Raw genomic sequence first — 16,990 nt, 5'->3', positions numbered from 1 at the left:
CAAACAACGGCGTTTCCTTCAATAAGTGCTGGAGACAATTTCGATATTATTGCTGTTCTCAGTTTCTCTAATATTCAGTGCAATTCTTGTAGGGGCGCTGGTCTAGAATCCTACCACAACGAAACACCATTTGGGTTAGGGTGCCGGTTAGCGTTTGGGTTAAGGTGGGTCAAGTATTATTATTAAACAAAGAATATACTAATACTTGACCCACCTACACCCGAACGCTAACCCGCACCCTAACTCAAATTTTGTGCGTTGATTTTAGAACTGTGGTAGGATTCTAGACCAGCGCCCTTGTAGGTATTAAGGCGCTGGTCTAGAATCCTAACACAATTGTTAAATCAACGCACAATATTTGGGTTATGGTGCGAGTTAGCGTTTGAGTGTGGTGTGGGTTGGTCAAGTATTATTATTATTTAATAATAATGCTTGACCCACCCCAAACGTTAACCCGCACCCTAACCCAAATATTGTGCGTTGTGGTAGGATTCTAGACCAGCGCCGGAATTAATTGTCAGTCGGTAGAACGCAATACTTCAGCAGTATATATTGTTTTTTTAAAATAGAATTTGTTCAACCTCATAATATTATTTTCACTTAAACTGCAATAAAGTTAGGTATAGTTAATCTGGAAATAATGGATTATTGATATTAACTTAAGAAGTACACTTCTATGCCATTTTTAGATATGGAATTTTGTTAACTCAGATTCTAGTTTCTGTGCCAAATAGTGATTTATTTTGCAAACCATGGCAAATGAAGATTTGTCAGTTCGCTTTCCACTTCACTGGCCTGTGTGGCACAACAACTACGAGCAGCTTCGGACAAACATTAATCTGCCTGATGTTGATTTGGAACAACAGGATGCCAGAGGGCGAACTGTCCTTCATCTTTCAGTTTCCCTCGGACACTTAGAGTGTGCCAGGTGCTTTTTATTATTGTGTGGTGTATTTAATAAAACTTGTTGTTTTATGCAGGTCCTCAATAAAACTCGGTGCTTGTCTAAAATCCTACAACATTTTTGTCGGGAGTTTATATTTGCTAAAAATATTTGGGTTGGGGTGAGAGTTACTGTTTGGGTTTGGGTGGGTCAAGTATTATTATTATATTTATTCTTATATATTTATGCCTTCCTTGCAATTTCAACTTTGGCAACTCGTTTTGGTACTGTTAAAATTAATTTGATGGGATTCTTCTAGACCAGCGCCGGGCAAATGATACTTTTGTTGTACATCAACAGTTTAAATAAGTCTAAAATTATTTAGGTTGTTTTAATTTTTTTAAAAACACCGATATTCAGTGTGGTAAATTTGTGCCATGTACCTTATTCTATGTTATTTATTACGCTATGTTTATTTGTGACATGTTGTGTTGCAGGTAATGTTTAGTTTAAATTCAGTTAATAAAAACCTAGCAATCCCTAGGTCACCACATTCAGTTTCTTGCCATTCTTCTATTTGAAGTTAATTGCTTACATATACAAAATTAAAGTAACCACTTCAAGAGATGTCTGTATTTACCCTTATGCAATTTCCTCTGTTTATTAGCGAGTTTAATGGTTGTAATCCAGTATCTTACTCACAAGCTGTGCAAAAATATCTATTAAAATAGCAAAATACAATCAAAAATAACAAAATTGTTATTATTAACCAAATTTTAAATTTAAGTGACGGTGGTTTCTGTGATTATATGTGTGATGCCAGAAACAAAACTCTTATTTTATATTTTACTTGTCTAATTTGACAATATAAGAAATTCCATGACTATAGTGCTATTTATGACCTGGTCAATAGTCTAAAATATTTGTTACCAGGCTACTTTTACACCATGGAGCAAATGTGTTGAGCGAAAATCAAGAGGGTTGGTCAGTTTTGCATGAAGCCATCAGCACGGGAGATCCTGAGATGGTATCTCTTATTCTGCAACACAGAGATTTTAAACAAGCTTCAATAAGGTATGTTGATTGTCCATGGTGATGTAAAACAAAACAATTAACGGCCACAATAAAAAAGTTTAAAACCTGGGGCTTGTATTCACAAGTGGGTTTGCATAAAACTCTATGTGACTCCCTTAAAAGTAAGACCCTTTTTCGATAAAGTCTTATAGAAAACAAATCCAGCCGAGGTTAAGCAGCAATATAACATGTTTTACATTTAGGATTTATGAATATATAACTATGCGTTTCTAATAACTTCTTACAGTTGTATTATAGTTAAAAAAAGTTGAAAAATGAATTCCTGAAAATATGTCTTCGCCACCAAAAAGTTGATGAAATCAATGATGATATATAGGTTGCTCTAAGGGTACAACAGTGAATATTTTTTTGAGAACCATTGCTGTAAAACACATGATATCCTAAACTTTCTAATTAGAACAGTTTTTTTCAATACTGTGAAAATTACCTAGTGTATATTAACATTAACAGTAATATAGGTCTGGTTTATTTGTTATACCTAAAAATATAAAACACATATTTCCCCGTCAGGGGAGATTCAGGAGAACTGTGTTTTTTGTGTATTTTAACTATATAAATGCATGTGCGAATCTAAAACATCTTTGTTATGTGGCTTTTTTATTATAGTATCTTCAACCTAAAACTTTAACAAAAGAAACAAAGTGTTAGGCGTTTTTAAGGTTACTCCTTTACGTCATCTCTAAAAAAAATCATGTATTCTCGCAAAAAAACCCTGGTTTCATGCCTTATCTAAGTTTTAAAAAAGTGTAAATTCGAAACACAGAACCCCTCAAACAATATTTATTCTAAGTCAGCCTTAAGTAAACCTCTCCAATGTTATTGATAAGGTTGGAAGGTGTTCCAAAACTTCTGAGCGAGCTCCGCAATGCCCCCGATTTCTATGTGGAGATGAAGTGGGAGTTTAACAGCTGGATTCCGCTGTTATCAAAAGTGTGCCCAAGCGATGTATGCAAGATATGGAAGAAGGGCTCCTCGATACGAGTGGACACCACCTTGCTGGGGTTTGAAAACATGACATGGAAAAGGGGCAGTAGAAGCTTTGTTTTCAAAGGATGTGACCAGGGTGCCACATTGCTGGACATCAATCACGATGCAAAGGAAGTAATTGAGGAAGTTCTCTTTGATGACAATGTGCTTACACGGGACATGTTTAGTCCCGGTCAAAACATCATCCTTCAGCGCCTGACCAACCCTGTCATTTGCACGCATCTAAATGTGGACGCCATTCAGCTGGAAATGAGTCAACAGGGATTCTTGGGCTGGCGAAGCGACCGCTACGAAACAATTAACGGCCACAATGCAGCTGTTTTCTCTGCCTCAAATGTAGAGATCATCACCAAAACGAGATCTGAACATGTCGACGACAAGGATTCTAAAAAGCCTGAAAGTAGCAATTTAGCGTCTCGCTTTTTAAAATCCTTTTCTGGTTTTTCGCTCGAACACAATGCATCTGAAAACACCCAAGCATCTGGCCTGGTAACAGCCAGCAATCCAGATGGTCTCACACCCGAGCAGTATTTCAGCAGCGAATTTGATCCTACCACGGACATAGGCAGACCCAAGGAGGTATCGGTCAAGACGCAAAAGTTTAAAGGCTGCCTGTGGATGTGCAAGGACTACCCCTTGTCCCTTAAGGATCAAGTTTTACCGATCATAGACCTGATGTCCACCACCAGTCCCCACTTCAAAAAGTTAAGCGATTTCATAAAGATGAAACTGCCGCAGGGTTTTCCGGTGAAAATCGAAATCCCAGTGTTTCACGTTTTAAATGCGTGTGTAACTTTCGAAGCCGTCCAGCGTAACAGAGACGAGGAGGATAGTAAGGTTCCATTTGTGTCCTATACTCCTCCTGAAGACGCAGATGGTGCTTTGGACTCTGATCCGCTGATTCAAGTCGACCCGGCTTGTTTTGAAGCACCGGAGGGTTATCACATGTTCAATATCTCCAGCCGACAAACGCCGTCCAGGGTTGACGAGGATGAGCGTCTGTTGCAGTTGGCTATACAAGAGAGTTTGTCACTGCAAAGCGGAACTGAAACAGACCAGGTAACGTTGATGGAAGCATTAAACAACACGTCTCCCAATCACGCCCGCCCGCTTCCTAGTCCACCTAATTCAAACCAAGTGTTTGAAGACGAATTTGAGAAAGTCCTCCGACTGTCTGCGCTGGAGGCGGAAACTAGCAAAAAGAGACAGCTTGAAGAAGAAGAGGAACTCAAAAGGGTCCTTGAACTGTCAATGCTTGAAAATTGATACCATTTATTGTTTCCCTTGCGATTTTGATATGAAATTATTGCAATTTTAGCAAGGTTTTTAGAGTTGTTTAGAAGCATTTTTTTTATAATGCCTCGAAAGAAGAATGTTGTGATTTTCGATTTTATTTATTTCTTGTCAGATACACAATGCCTCTATAGCTCGCATAAAATTGTGTGGATTTATTTCAGTCAGCGTTGTTTGGTATAGACGTATAACACTTTTCTATCAGCAACCGCTGTCAGTATGTATTTGCTTTATTTCCAAGTTGTGTGCCATTTGTTTATAATTGCTTTAAAATTATATCAAGTTTTTTTTTGTCACTTTCATGTATTTCTTAAGTACCAGATCTATTCAATTATGTGTTTTTGCTCTTTTGTCCCGCACATTAGTAAAGGTCGAGAGGAATCCAAATAAACCCCCACGCCTTGCTACTGCATGAAATGCGAGGCGTTTAAGGCTGAAGCTGACTTATGTGTTTGTACCTTGTGTGAATATAAGTGTCCCAAGTTCAGTATATTACGCACTGTGTTCGGTCTTGTATGATGTCTTCAAATTCCAAAACACATGGTTGCTTTGAAACATAAGCCACTGCCTGCGTCGCGTCCCTTAGGTGTAACAAATCTTCATTAAAAACTGTTGATGTCCAAACTGACTGCCTCTTAGCTATATTCTGAGCTGTCATGGGAAAAAGGCATGTAGGCCTACTAGCTCAGGGCAGTCCAAGATTACAAACGTCTGAGGCCACAATATTGTTTGTATAGCTTTTGCGGGCCACATATACATTTTTAATGTTCCTAAATTTTCTAAGATTTTGTTGCTTATTTATGTAGTTACGAGATTAAGCTCAAAGTGGCACCCGCTGTATGAAACCTCTAAATTTGGTAAAGTTTGGGAATTCCTAAATTTAACACTTTTTTGCCAAAAACGCTGGCCGTATAGACTATGTGGTTGCGAGACCCGAGTGTTTACTTTGGACCATGGCGGCGGCATCGGGTAAAAAAACATCCGAGTCCGGCGCTGTACAGCATTCCCGCTCATATGGTGGGTAAACGTGTTCGTTATGCAAAATATAGCTTGGAATGGGATGAATTTACTGATTTTTAGTACGTAAACATTTCTTTTGGTGTTGTTTATTGAAATTGACCTTCTATGTCAAGACTCGGACTGTGACTTGTATTGTCATTTATTAAAAATGACTTCACTTTAAGCGTCCGTTTATTTTGGTAAAGTTTACCGTTAAAATAACGCGTTCCGGTTTAAATTTTCATTTGCAATCGTGCTATGAGACGCACGACGCCTTTGGGCCAAAACAAATTTGTCAAAATGCGGTAGAGGATAGCGGAAATATTTGGGCGAACATTGACTCACAAAAGTAAAACCTTATACACATAAAATGTTTCGTTTGAGAAGGGTTTGATAATTATCTATTGCTAGGCCAAAAGGTCGAGTAGATCGACATAATCTTGATTACAAAGTTTCGATACAAACTTGTATCATCTTCAGTTAAGACTGAGAAATATTAAGCTTCACTTATAAAAGGTGGGACGCAATTGTTTTCATTCTGAGTAGGCTATCTATAGTTGGAGCAGTTATTAGCACCTCGACGTGTTGAACAGGTACAACGGTGTAGGGTTGTTTTACACCTTAAAAAATCCTGTTATTTCCAGTATATAAGCGCATTTTTGCGTCAGTTGCATATTTTCGCACAAGTTTGCTGGGAAAGGCAGGTTTCTGTTTTTTCAATTGTTACGAAAAAAATTACTTGTTTTTGTGCACAATGTGCATGAGTACCTACACTCGTCACTCGGTGCATATATTGTCCTAGTGTACACCTTTCGACTTCAACCTCGCGAATCGAAGGCTACACTGCGCGCACAATGTGAAATTTCAGTTTTGTCCTGTTGACTGGATGTGCGATGCCCTGTCGACCTTGAGCAGAAGAATAATGCAATTTCAACCCCAGCAAACAGTTTAAATTGTGGTTATCAGCTGTAAGATTAAAATAAATGGCGAAATGTATATAAAAATACCTAATTCATTTATATACAAATAGCCAAAAACTGGCGGGAAATGCAATCTGGCGGGAAAGTAAAAAGTTTGATCTCAGATTTTTAGGCTTTTTGTTTATAATCTAAAAAAATAGGAAAACATTATGTCACATTGTTATAAAAAAATATTGCTAAAAACTAACAAAACATTTCCGAACCTGTAAAACCAAGTTTTGCATCTACCATCACAAACTCGTTAGACGCATCAATGACTTTGTAAGGTCACGTGACTGGCAGCACATGCAAGATGCAACGTTAGTGCAACGAGAATAACAAATTCTGTATTTTTGTCAATTATAAGTTAAAGACTGTTGTAGTCAGGTCAGCGCAAATCATACGAATAGCTTTTACTAAATCTGGCGCTGGTCTAGAATCCTACCACTTTTTTACTTTAACGAAACGAGTTGTCAAAATTGAAATTGCAAGGAGTAAATAAATATAATAATAAAACTTGACCCACCTAACCCCAAACGCTCTCACCCGAACCCTAATATTGTTAGCAATCTAAAACCCCCGGACGAAAATGTGGTAGGATTCTAGACCAGCGGCTTAAATCTTTGTTGTAGTTTGTACTGTATAATATGACCCACTGTAAAAAGTATAGCAAGGGCACTTGCGAGTTTTTTAACTTTTCAAAAGTGCACCCCAAATATGTAAAATGCTTGTGCACTCTTATTTATTGCATTGACATACGTTCACAGAGCAATGTATGCCATACAGAGTGCACCTGAAAAATATAAAGTGCAGCCGAGGTGCACTTTTTTGACCTCAAATCAATAAATTATAAACATTTTTTGGTTCAATAGTTGTGTGCTAGTATTAAAAAGTGTGGCAGATCCCAAAGGATTACTTTGGGTGCACCAAAAGTCAGTAGTACACCACTCATGTTTAACAGATCGCAATTCATAATCGATTTTCAGAGTGTAGTTTGATCTGTTAAAAAGTGATCTGGAACACTTGTCACAACAGATTGTGTGTGCACTAGTTCATATTACCAAATATTCAATAACTTATGACACACTATCATGGACTCCAAACAAGATACTGTGTCCAAGAGCGTTTGTCATTTGTAGTATAAGTTTACTTATATAATATTATATACTGCATATATAAGAACATATTTTGTTTTTCTACGAATATAGGTCCAACATTGTTTAGGGATTATATATGTGAATGGCTTGAGGGTGGATGTCTCAATTTATTTGCTAACTGGTCATTTGTTTTGCAAACTGACACAGACAAGGGGGCCAGTCATGGCCACTCTAGGCACACCAGGAAAGCATTTGTTTATTGAAAGCCGAACTCCTCTTGCATCATCCACTCCTTCGGAAAAACTAAACAAGTCCAGGCCAATCCCAAATTTTATCCAAAATGATCACCATAAATTGTTTCAGTTTAAGTCACAAAGAAACTTAGCTGAGAAATCAATACAACCTAAATCGCCAATCAAAAGTGCACCGCCAGTCAGTCGAGTTTTTCCTCACCGAATGTGGGCCCCGGAAAAGGCTCACGCTGTTTCGTTTCGAATTGGTGAAGACACCGCAGCCGATTCCACCATGTTCAGTCGGTTTTACAACTCCGAGAGTTCAGAGCTATATTTTGAGCAATGTTTCGTTATCGAGAAAAAACTTGGAGAGGGTTCATTCGGCGAAGTTATGCAGGTACGAAGTCGCGATAATTCAAAGAGGTATGCTGTCAAAAGGTCAAGGGAAAAATTTCGTGGTGAATCAGATAGAAAGCGCAAACTGGATGAGGTAAAAAAACACGAGCAACTTCCTTCACATCCCAATTGTGTGAAGTTCATTAAAGCCTGGGAGGAGAAGCACAGACTTTACATTCAAACTGAACTTTGTCAAATGAGTCTTCAGGGCTATCTCGAGAAACATCAATACATTCCAAATGTCTGGATTTGGAGGTACCTAATAGATCTTCTGAAAGGCCTTAACCATATACACAGTCATGGATTTATTCACTTTGACGTTAAACCAGCAAATATTTTTGTTACGGAAACCGGAAGTTGTAAAATTGGTGATTTCGGTTTGGTGGTTGACCGATCAAATGATGATATTACCAATGCAAGGGAAGGTGATAACAAGTATATGGCTCCAGAACTTTTAGATGGCATATTTTCAGATAAAGCTGACGTTTTCAGTTTAGGCATTGCAATTTTAGAAATTGCCTGCAACCTTGAATTGCCATCAAGTGGTGAATCATGGCAGCTGTTGCGGCAGGGATATATTCCACCAGAATGTGTCAGTCAAATGTCCAATGACCTAACTTGCATGATCCAGTGGTTAATGACACCAAGCCACCTTGAAAGACCTAGTATTTGTGAGGTCTTGAGGCACCCAATCATTCGGGCTTATCAATGGAAACTAGTGCCATACACTTTCGCCCAACAGAAAATCGTGCACCTCAGAACTGTGATTGTGCTCATGTTTTTGTTCCTTTTATCTCGCCTTGTGTTGAAACCACTTCAGTATTTTAAGAGAAACATCACTTTAAGGTCAGTTCTTTCCAGCAAGAGTTTTCATCAGGAACAGAAAGCTTGGGACTCTAGTGCTTCAACCGTAAGTTCGTTTGAGGGAGAATACATCAATGAGCTACTTGACCCAACAGGTCATGACAAGAGCAACATGCTTTTAACACCAGATATCCACAACAAAAGTTATTCAAAGTTCACCCCTACTCCAAGGAACTCGTCACCAGTAGCAAATAGGATGGGACATCGCATCAAACAAGAATCTCCAGACATTAGTCCTTTAAGTCACAGCAGGCACAGGCCAATAAAAAAATCTTCAATCATGGCCCAAAGCATGTCAGATGACTTTGAATTTTTCCTGTCAGACAACAGTGAAAATGAACGGAATTCTGACTGCGAAGAGCCGCCTAAAGACAAAATGTTTTGCCCGAAGCCACGGAATCTTTTGGACATGCTCAATGAAGTTTCAGACTCTGATAATTCAAATAACGGCTAAACAGAAATAGGAACGCGGTATTTTAAGTTGCCACGTTCAAACACCCTGATTTTATTGTGGTTGGTAATTTTGTTAGCTACATTTATACCTTGTTCTATTTTTTTCTAAATAGGCTAGTGCTGTAAATGCTAGTTGACAAACGCTGTAGCAATTAGTTTAGATTATTTGCTGGTGTTAGTCTATATTGTGCACTGCCATTTTTTTATTTTATGCTTTAAAGTTCTTTTGCAGAAGGTGATTTTTTGTCATAGATTATTCGTTTTTTTTCTAATGTTCGTTTATAAAACTAAAGCTTTTATTTATGTTTTAGGTGTTAAGTAGTAACAGTTGATATTTGCAAGCAGGTATCAGTCTGTTTTATAATTGTCCTTGATATGCTTCTAAGAGGGTTCAAAAGAATTTTAAATACTAAACAAGCATGGCATTCCAGTAATGCATTACACACTGTGTCAAGAAAACAAAGTCATTTTTCCCAGTCAACAGTGCCTTACTGTCAGACTGAAAAAAATACAAGGACTGTATTGCCTTTTTTGTGCTATAAAAATCAGTTCTGGCATGGGAAAAGGCAACATTCAACAGACAATAAGGTTGCAGAAAATGCCGAACCTGTAGCAATAACATACATAGACCGTGAAGGTGCGTCGCATGAGATCAAAGGAAAAGTAGGCGACAATGTAATGTACTTGGCACATCGCAATGATCTTGATATTGAAGGAGCATGTGAGGCTTCACTTGCCTGTTGCACATGTCATGTTTATGTGGAGAATTTTTTTGATAAATTAGGTGAAATTGATGAAGAAGAGGAGGACATGCTTGATCTCGCTCCATTCCTGCAAGAAAATTCTCGCTTATCCTGTCAGATCATTCTTTCGCAAGAAATTGACGGCATCATTGTTCGCATACCGTCAGCAACGCGGAACTTTTATGTTGATGGCCACAAACCCAAACCTCACTAGCTAACTTAATAAAAATGTTGTGTGATAATTCCCTGTAATTTTAAGGAATATATTCCTGAAAAACATGTGGTTGCCATGTAGCTGTGGATTTACTGAAATAGCAAAAGTGCCAATCAGACATCCTCTAATTTAGAATATATGTTTTGCAAAAGATGTCCATCCAATTTTTCTTTTAATGTGTCTATTAATATTTGTTTCATTCACAGATATTTAAAAGTGTGTAATAATTTTCAAAACAAACAAATCTGCCCCCATGAGAGTCAATGTTTAACGTAAAGGGAAATGGTTGATATATTTGTAAAATTGTAATACATGACATGCATGAAATTCATTTAACATACTTACTTTAATAGACTGTAGCAACTTTTTTGGCAATACACTTATCCATAAGGTTCTTCTCACTTTTCTACCAGGCTTCTATTCTGTTTCAAGCTTTATATTTATAATTGAAACTTTCATATTATATTGCATTTGAGTCAGCTATTACTGACCTACATAAAAAGGCAGTTTGTTTTATATTGGTTAATCAGTATTTTTAAATTCAATAGAATTAAAGTGATGCTTCTAAAGTGGATAACATTATTGTTCTGATAAAAAATGTATTGTAAACATTGGAATGCTATTTGTGTAGCACATTTAAGCTGTTTGGGTTCCTTCCATAAACCACTAGCCTTTGCTGACGATTTGTAGAAATTAAATTTTGCAAATGGATTACAGTCTCTTTGCTTTCAGGTACAAGCCAATTTTTTTTATTTTGTAATTGTATTTTAATTTCACCAGCAAGCATGACTATTGACTATACAGAAAGTTAACTCACACCTAAAACAAAAGTAATAGCACTGTAAATTTATTTTAACCTGATATTACGGTTAAAACAAGTTAATGGCACAACTACGGTTTCTGGGAGCATGATATTTTAACAGAATTATTTTGTCAAAAAAGCCTGTACTTAAGGCCTAAAATATTTAATGGCCACAAAAGAGGAGACAATGTACAGTGCAAAAAAGTGTTTTCAATTAACTTGTCAGCTCTTTTTGGATAGAAATGCACATATTAAGCAAAAGTAATTGCATAAAAGTACAAAAATGTGGCCGAATAATTTGGTAGACACACACCTTGAATATTTTTTGTTTTTCCTAAATCTTTTCATACAAAACATTGACAAGAACCCATTCTATTGCCAAATCCACTTAAAGCTAAGCAAGAAAATGTAAAATGCAAAAACGTGGACATTTGAGATTATTTATAGGCCTCTATCGAGTGCCATTCATTTTTCTTTGATAAAGTAGAAAATCGTTTTTTTTAATACATATGGTAATCACGATACATGGTATTAAACAAATCACATTTAAATAAACTTACTGCCAGTGGGATATTTTTGACCTTCAAATGTTATATAATACACAAATGCAATATCAATAAAATTAACTACAGGCAGGAAAAATAAACTGTTACAAATGTCGTACAGTTCACAATAAAGAACAAATAGAAACACTTTTTCTATAATTTTGTTTATTTATCACAAAATAGGTGGTGTTTCTTAAATTGTTTCAAACTTTATGGAGGAAACTCTCTTTTAGACATCTACAATTGCCATAACTGTGATAACACAAAGGCTACAGTGATATGGTGTGCATAGAAACAAATAAATATATAAAAAATATGCCGAACCATAAGGATTAAAATTAAAAACAAACTGTTCAGTTGCAAACTTTGATTAAAAAAGAAAGGTTTTTAATTTTGTTTAATTTACTGTAGATAAATTATTTAAACAAAGTATCTGCAGTGTTGACATTTAATACTTGACTTAGGCAAGTAGACAAATCACATGAAAAAGGGCAATTATAAATTAAATATGGAGGGCAGTGAACTTATGGCGTCAAAACATAAAAGCTCTGTTGGCAACAATTATTCAAGGCTAATATGGTGTTGATTCAACTTGGCCTCATATTTGGCGACCAACTGTTTTAACCGTGCATTCTCCTTTTTCAGTGCAGAAACTTGATCGAAAAATAGCTGCAAAACAAGTAATGTTGAGATGATTGGATGCAGCCAAGGAAATCATAAATATGTTTACCTCTGCTTTCGTAATGTGGAATATATCGGCATCTAATATTTCACGAGCAGAAGGACGTTTGTCTGGGTTGTGAAATAACAGTGACCTAAGTGTAGATACCTGGCAAATACAAAACAAAACCACAATATGGCAATTAAAAAAATGAGAAAAAACTGAAAGTGTTAACACAAGAAATGTTTATAAAGGTATTTCTCAAGAGTAAAAGAAGAGCAACACAACAATTGTGCTCACATATTTTGTCCATCGTTGTGCAAATGCTTCGGGTATGACTTCACGTCTCAGCTCCGCTATTGTTTCAACCCTTTCATGCTGCGTTTTCCAGGGCCACAAAAGTTCAAAGAACACAATTCCAGCAGCGTACATGTCAGCCTGTTTTACAGTTTTTTTAATTAACAACTATCACAATTATTTTAACTTAAATGAGCAATGAGTGCTGAAGATTTTTGTTGATATGTACAGGGGGAAACAGATGGTTGGTCTACAATAGTAATGTGTTAAAAAACAACTAGGATGCCATAAATAATAAGACAAAGCGGTACTGAATGTTGATTAGAATGTCAAAAATACCTTAACACCATATGTTCCACCACTAAGTTGTTCGGGTGCTGCATAAATCATTGTTCCAACGCCGGTGGTTTGTTCTGATTCTAGAAAGGCTGTCACATCGTGCAAAGGGTCTAAGAACTTCGAAGAATTTTGCTTAACAAGGCCTGTCGGCCTGGCTAAGCCAAAATCTCCAAGAAGCACTTGAGGCCGAGATCCGTCAAGAAGAATGTTACGAGGCTACGAATAAAAACTTTTTTTTCTATTCCTAACGTTTATGCACTTTCACCATACTGTGTTGTAAAGTCCTAGTCAAGCCATTATGAAAGCAAGTTAAGTCATTGGCATAAAAATAAAACATTAAACTATTAAAATTTGTCCTTGCATGAGCATTATCATAACTCAAAAACAACAAAATTACAATATATAGCAAGTTATTATCAGCTGCCAGATCCATGTTTAACAGTTAGGTTGTCAATATTAACCTTCTAAATGTACCTTAACATCTCTGTGCATAACTCCCTTGCAATGAATGTAGTCAAGTGCTTGGAAAACTTGGTGTGCAATATCCAACGATACAATCTCGTCAATAGTATCAAAGGGTTCGGAATCTTCAAGAAATTTAAACATTATGACACTCAGCGGATATCAAATAATTTATTTATAGGGTTACCATTTTGGCGTTTGGCACATTTGTCATTTCTTTTATGAAGCCATGCTGTAAGGGAAGTTTCACAGAGCTGCATTTGGATGTACAGTATAATTTCATCCTGCAAAAAGTTGATTAGATGAAGAATAGCTCATTGTGAAAAAAAGCCCAAAATACAATCCATATTGTTGTTTAAAAACACCATTATTAGTCCCGCTGCAGTTAATATGGCTTGCAATAAAAAAGGTTCTATAGTACAAAAAAAGAACTGCTTACTCTTGGTGTTAGGCAATCTGAAAAGTTTTTTTCCAGAAAAGTATTTTTAACCAATGCCAACTCTGCTAAATCATTGTAGGACTGAACTCTGTCTTTCCTCAAGGAGTGGGACCAGCCAAGAGAGTGGGACGGAGACAATAACACAACACTCTGGACACGCCTCATGCCTTTGTTTAACACACCCTGGGAGAAGATTACTTCATCGCTTTTCTCAGAATCGTCCTTATAGGATGATGCTGCATCTTGTTTAGATGTGGTGAAATGAAGCCCAGTCTCGTCACTGTGAAACATTATTTAAAAAATTGAGTTAAATAAAAACAGCACATTGTTAAAGAAACACCCTTCAATTCATTTTTGGCATACATAAAGGTAGATTTTTTTGCACATGATTTAATTCAATGAATAGAAACAAAAAAATAATGATAATACGTTTTAAATGTCTTGATGCGTTAAAATGCTTTACAAACAGTTTTTTTTAAAGGTTTGGTTTGGGTGACCGCAAAGTAGTTTTAAGAGACCGCAAGTGTTTCATTCAAATACCAAAAAGTTGCAGGTCCAAAATTTGGGAAACCGCTGGAGAAATTTTTTTGAGGGAGTTTTGGGGGACCGTTTCGGCTTAAAAAAAACACTGTTTACAAATATGAAATATTATTGTCACAAACATAGCTATAAAAGCTAAAGGTTCAAAGGTGCTTACTTTTTACTGGACTCATCTTTACCATCTCCGTCACAACTTCCATCAGAGCTGCTTCTCCAAAACTTCCCACCCCTTGAAGGATTTACTGATGGCAAAGTTGAGCCATTTATAGAGCTGCCTCCTGACGATCCGAACTCAACACTGTGGGAATTGTTTTCGTTTAATGGATTCAAAGAGAAAGGCTCGCTGTTAGAAGAGGATGCCCAGATGTCATCATCACTGCTGTCGCGCTCTTTCTTTTCAACAAAAGTGTGATGTTCCATCCAAGCATAGTGATAGCGGACAATGCTTCCATGTTGCATCGCTGAAACAAGTAAAAGGTTAAAGAGTATCAAATCTGTGGCCTAGGTAGTGGTGCCAGCGGGTCCTTAAATATTAGATAGACAGCCTTTGTCGTACAGTTCATTCTGTTTTGCTACTGTGTTGTTGTTTGTATGTACCACATTCTGAATTTAGGTATATTTAAAAAGGGTAATTTTTTTAACTTTAGATAAAGAAGAAACTTTACTTTGGCTCATTAATGATTTATTACTTACTTACTAAAATATAATAAAAATTTAATTAAAAATAATAACTATTTTACAAGCAAGGGCTTGGACTTCTCTCATAATACGATCAATGTGGGATTTTCTATCACAGTCCTCATTGTCCTTAATTGGAACTTTTTTGATTGCATATTCTTGACCATCCATCTTGTTTCGAACCTTTTTTAAATAAAGATAGGTTTAGTAGTGGAAAACTATATGTATGTATCAGCTTTAGTTAAATGTATAACGTTTATGAGGTATTGCTAAAAAATACCTTAAATACAGTGCCATATGCTCCTCTTCCTAACCCGCATACTTCCTCATATTCTTCCAAGTAACGAGATGCATTAAGGTCGAAAACTGAACTTTTACTGCTCCTTCTGAAAATAAAATTAGTTTGACAAAACAATCTAAAATACAATAACATAAAAAATTCTACCTTAGCTTTTGATTATTTGGTTTTCCTGTTGGTGGCAAAAGAAGGCGGTTATTTATGGTTGAAAGTGAGGATCTAATCAGCGAGTAGAATGAGGTCTTGTACTGATGACGAACAGATGCATATTCCTCCACATAAGCAACAGGAGAAACAATGTTTAATAGCTCCAGTTGCTTGCATATAACTGTAGGGAAAAGTGCAGTTAAAGACTTGTATTATATTAATGTGGGTAAAAAATGAAAACAGTTTAACTTTAAGACCAAGAAAGGGCGCTGGTCTAAAATCCTACCACATTTTTTTCGGGGGTTTATATTGATAAAATTATTTGGGTTTGGGTGGGTCAAGTATTATTATTATATTTATTCTCCCATATTTAGTTGTTCCTGGCAATTTTTTGTTTTGACAATTCGTTTTGTTACTATAAAAAAGTGAAGATTCTAGTCCAGAACCTCAGAAAGTGGTAAAGAATACAAACAAACCTTCAAAGAGCTCCTTTGCTTTATGAGAGTCAGATTCATAAAGATGACACAGATGTTCTAGCAGGGAACCAAGCATAACACTTTGTGGGATTAGTGTCGGATAAGATATAGAGCGCATACGAGGGACACATGCTTTTTTGCCATCCGAATTATTTTCCTTATGAATTGCAGCAGTTTCAAAAACTTTGTCTGCAATTAAAGTATATAAAATTTGTTGAAAAACAATTACTATTAGATAAACTACCTGCTATAGTCATTTCTATTAAATATTTATCAATCAAAATACACATAATTTGAATAAATATTTGATTACCCTCTATCAAAAAAATTTTGGTTCAAGTCTTAACTTACTTATATTTAGACATGTTCGTATTCTATATTGACATATTGCTAATCTTGTGTTTTAGAAAATTGTGACGTACTATCAAGTTTGCGAATCGGCTTGGATTGCGGTATTTCGAAATCGTACGAAGTTCCGCTCGCCATTGAAGTGCCACCTTTTCTTGTCTGATTGTCTATGTCATCCTTTGCTTAGCATTTACCTTCAATTAGATTAACTAGAGTACTAGACAAAGCAACGCGGCAACATACCTTTAGAAACAACAAAAAAGAACTTTCTGGAAAAAGATAAGGCTTCGTACTGCATTTAGTGTCAAATCGCCAAGGAAAACAGCTGGTTCTGTGGTTAGTAGACGATGGGGTAGTGCAGAAGTCGTTAATGACCTTATCTCTAACGAGCGACCAGTTGAGTATTTAAAATATAACGCTAAACTAGCACGAGTGTTTTAACACAAATGAATTTCTACATTCTTCGATATTAAACAATGAATTTAATGTAAAAGTTTTACATACCACTTAACGCTTGCACTATGACATTTCTTTCGTTTTAATCGAATAGCGGGTAAAGGGATTTTACGCTTCATCAATTACTATTCATAACATTGCGTCATTTCGGCAAAGCTATATAACACCCGATCCGTTAGAAATTGGTGCAGTTCTAAGCAAAAAATGTCTACGACAATTAGGGCATCCAAGGGCAGAAAAGTCTGATTTTAGACCTTCCCGGCATAAATAAATTAAAAATGTTCAA

At 36.3% G+C, this 16,990-nt stretch overlaps 3 protein-coding genes across 5 annotated transcripts; 2 read left to right on the top strand and 1 right to left on the bottom strand.

Annotated features, from left to right (window-relative positions):
• The first annotated feature begins 693 nt into the window (after nucleotides 1–693).
• LOC146161338 (ankyrin repeat domain-containing protein 13D-like) lies at nucleotides 694–5,312 on the top strand. Its single transcript, XM_083383776.1, has 3 exons — nucleotides 694–928; nucleotides 1,817–1,957; nucleotides 2,806–5,312. Exons 1-3 carry the CDS (start codon nucleotides 753–755, stop codon nucleotides 4,229–4,231), a joined length of 1,743 nt encoding a protein of 580 aa, XP_083239902.1. The 5' UTR covers nucleotides 694–752; the 3' UTR covers nucleotides 4,232–5,312.
• Nucleotides 5,313–7,430: 2,118 nt separating this feature from the next.
• LOC146161337 (membrane-associated tyrosine- and threonine-specific cdc2-inhibitory kinase-like) lies at nucleotides 7,431–9,570 on the top strand. The gene has a single exon (XM_083383777.1). It carries the CDS (start codon nucleotides 7,536–7,538, stop codon nucleotides 9,258–9,260), a length of 1,725 nt encoding a protein of 574 aa, XP_083239903.1. The 5' UTR covers nucleotides 7,431–7,535; the 3' UTR covers nucleotides 9,261–9,570.
• A 1,407-nt stretch (nucleotides 9,571–10,977) lies between these two features.
• Nucleotides 10,978–16,551, bottom strand: LOC146161336 (eukaryotic translation initiation factor 2-alpha kinase 1-like). 3 transcript variants are annotated; one of them, XM_083384342.1, is made up of 13 exons: nucleotides 16,323–16,551; nucleotides 15,901–16,089; nucleotides 15,425–15,605; nucleotides 15,260–15,365; nucleotides 15,042–15,162; nucleotides 14,459–14,762; nucleotides 13,762–14,041; nucleotides 13,510–13,606; nucleotides 13,335–13,447; nucleotides 12,861–13,076; nucleotides 12,525–12,662; nucleotides 12,294–12,392; nucleotides 10,978–12,232 (listed from the first exon to the last, which is right to left on the bottom strand). In XM_083384342.1, the coding sequence occupies exons 1-13, from the start codon at nucleotides 16,384–16,386 to the stop codon at nucleotides 12,125–12,127; spliced, it is 2,016 nt and encodes a 671-aa protein (XP_083240468.1). In that variant the 5' UTR covers nucleotides 16,387–16,551; the 3' UTR covers nucleotides 10,978–12,124. The 3 variants fall into 3 exon arrangements, with proteins under 3 accessions (XP_083240468.1, XP_083240469.1, XP_083240470.1); XM_083384343.1 differs by having other exon boundaries at nucleotides 15,260–15,362; XM_083384344.1 differs by having other exon boundaries at nucleotides 16,252–16,369.
• Nucleotides 16,552–16,990: the final 439 nt, after the last annotated feature.

This window comes from Ascidiella aspersa, chromosome 3 (genome assembly GCF_963924565.1).
Source record: "Ascidiella aspersa chromosome 3, kaAscAspe10.2, whole genome shotgun sequence".
Classification (NCBI taxonomy): domain Eukaryota; kingdom Metazoa; phylum Chordata; class Ascidiacea; order Phlebobranchia; family Ascidiidae; genus Ascidiella; species Ascidiella aspersa.
Note: the sequence above shows the minus strand (reverse complement) of the source record. Positions and strands in the feature narration are given on the sequence as shown.

Excerpts from the sequence above, each read along its gene's own strand:
- LOC146161338 (XM_083383776.1), top strand. The coding sequence starts at position 753 with ATGGCAAATGAAGATTTGTCAGTTCGCTTTCCACTTCACTGGCCTGTG. Across the intron at positions 929-1,816 it reads GGACACTTAGAGTGTGCCAG|GCTACTTTTACACCATGGAG; the intron begins GTGCTTTTTATT and ends ATTTGTTACCAG. Across the intron at positions 1,958-2,805 it reads TTTAAACAAGCTTCAATAAG|GTTGGAAGGTGTTCCAAAAC; the intron begins GTATGTTGATTG and ends GTTATTGATAAG.
- LOC146161337 (XM_083383777.1), top strand. The coding sequence starts at position 7,536 with ATGGCCACTCTAGGCACACCAGGAAAGCATTTGTTTATTGAAAGCCGA.
- LOC146161336 (XM_083384342.1), bottom strand. The coding sequence starts at position 16,386 with ATGGCGAGCGGAACTTCGTACGATTTCGAAATACCGCAATCCAAGCCG. Across the intron at positions 13,448-13,509 it reads ATGTGCCAAACGCCAAAATG|ATTCCGAACCCTTTGATACT; the intron begins GTAACCCTATAA and ends AATTTCTTGAAG. Across the intron at positions 12,663-12,860 it reads GTGGAACATATGGTGTTAAG|GCTGACATGTACGCTGCTGG; the intron begins GTATTTTTGACA and ends ACTGTAAAACAG.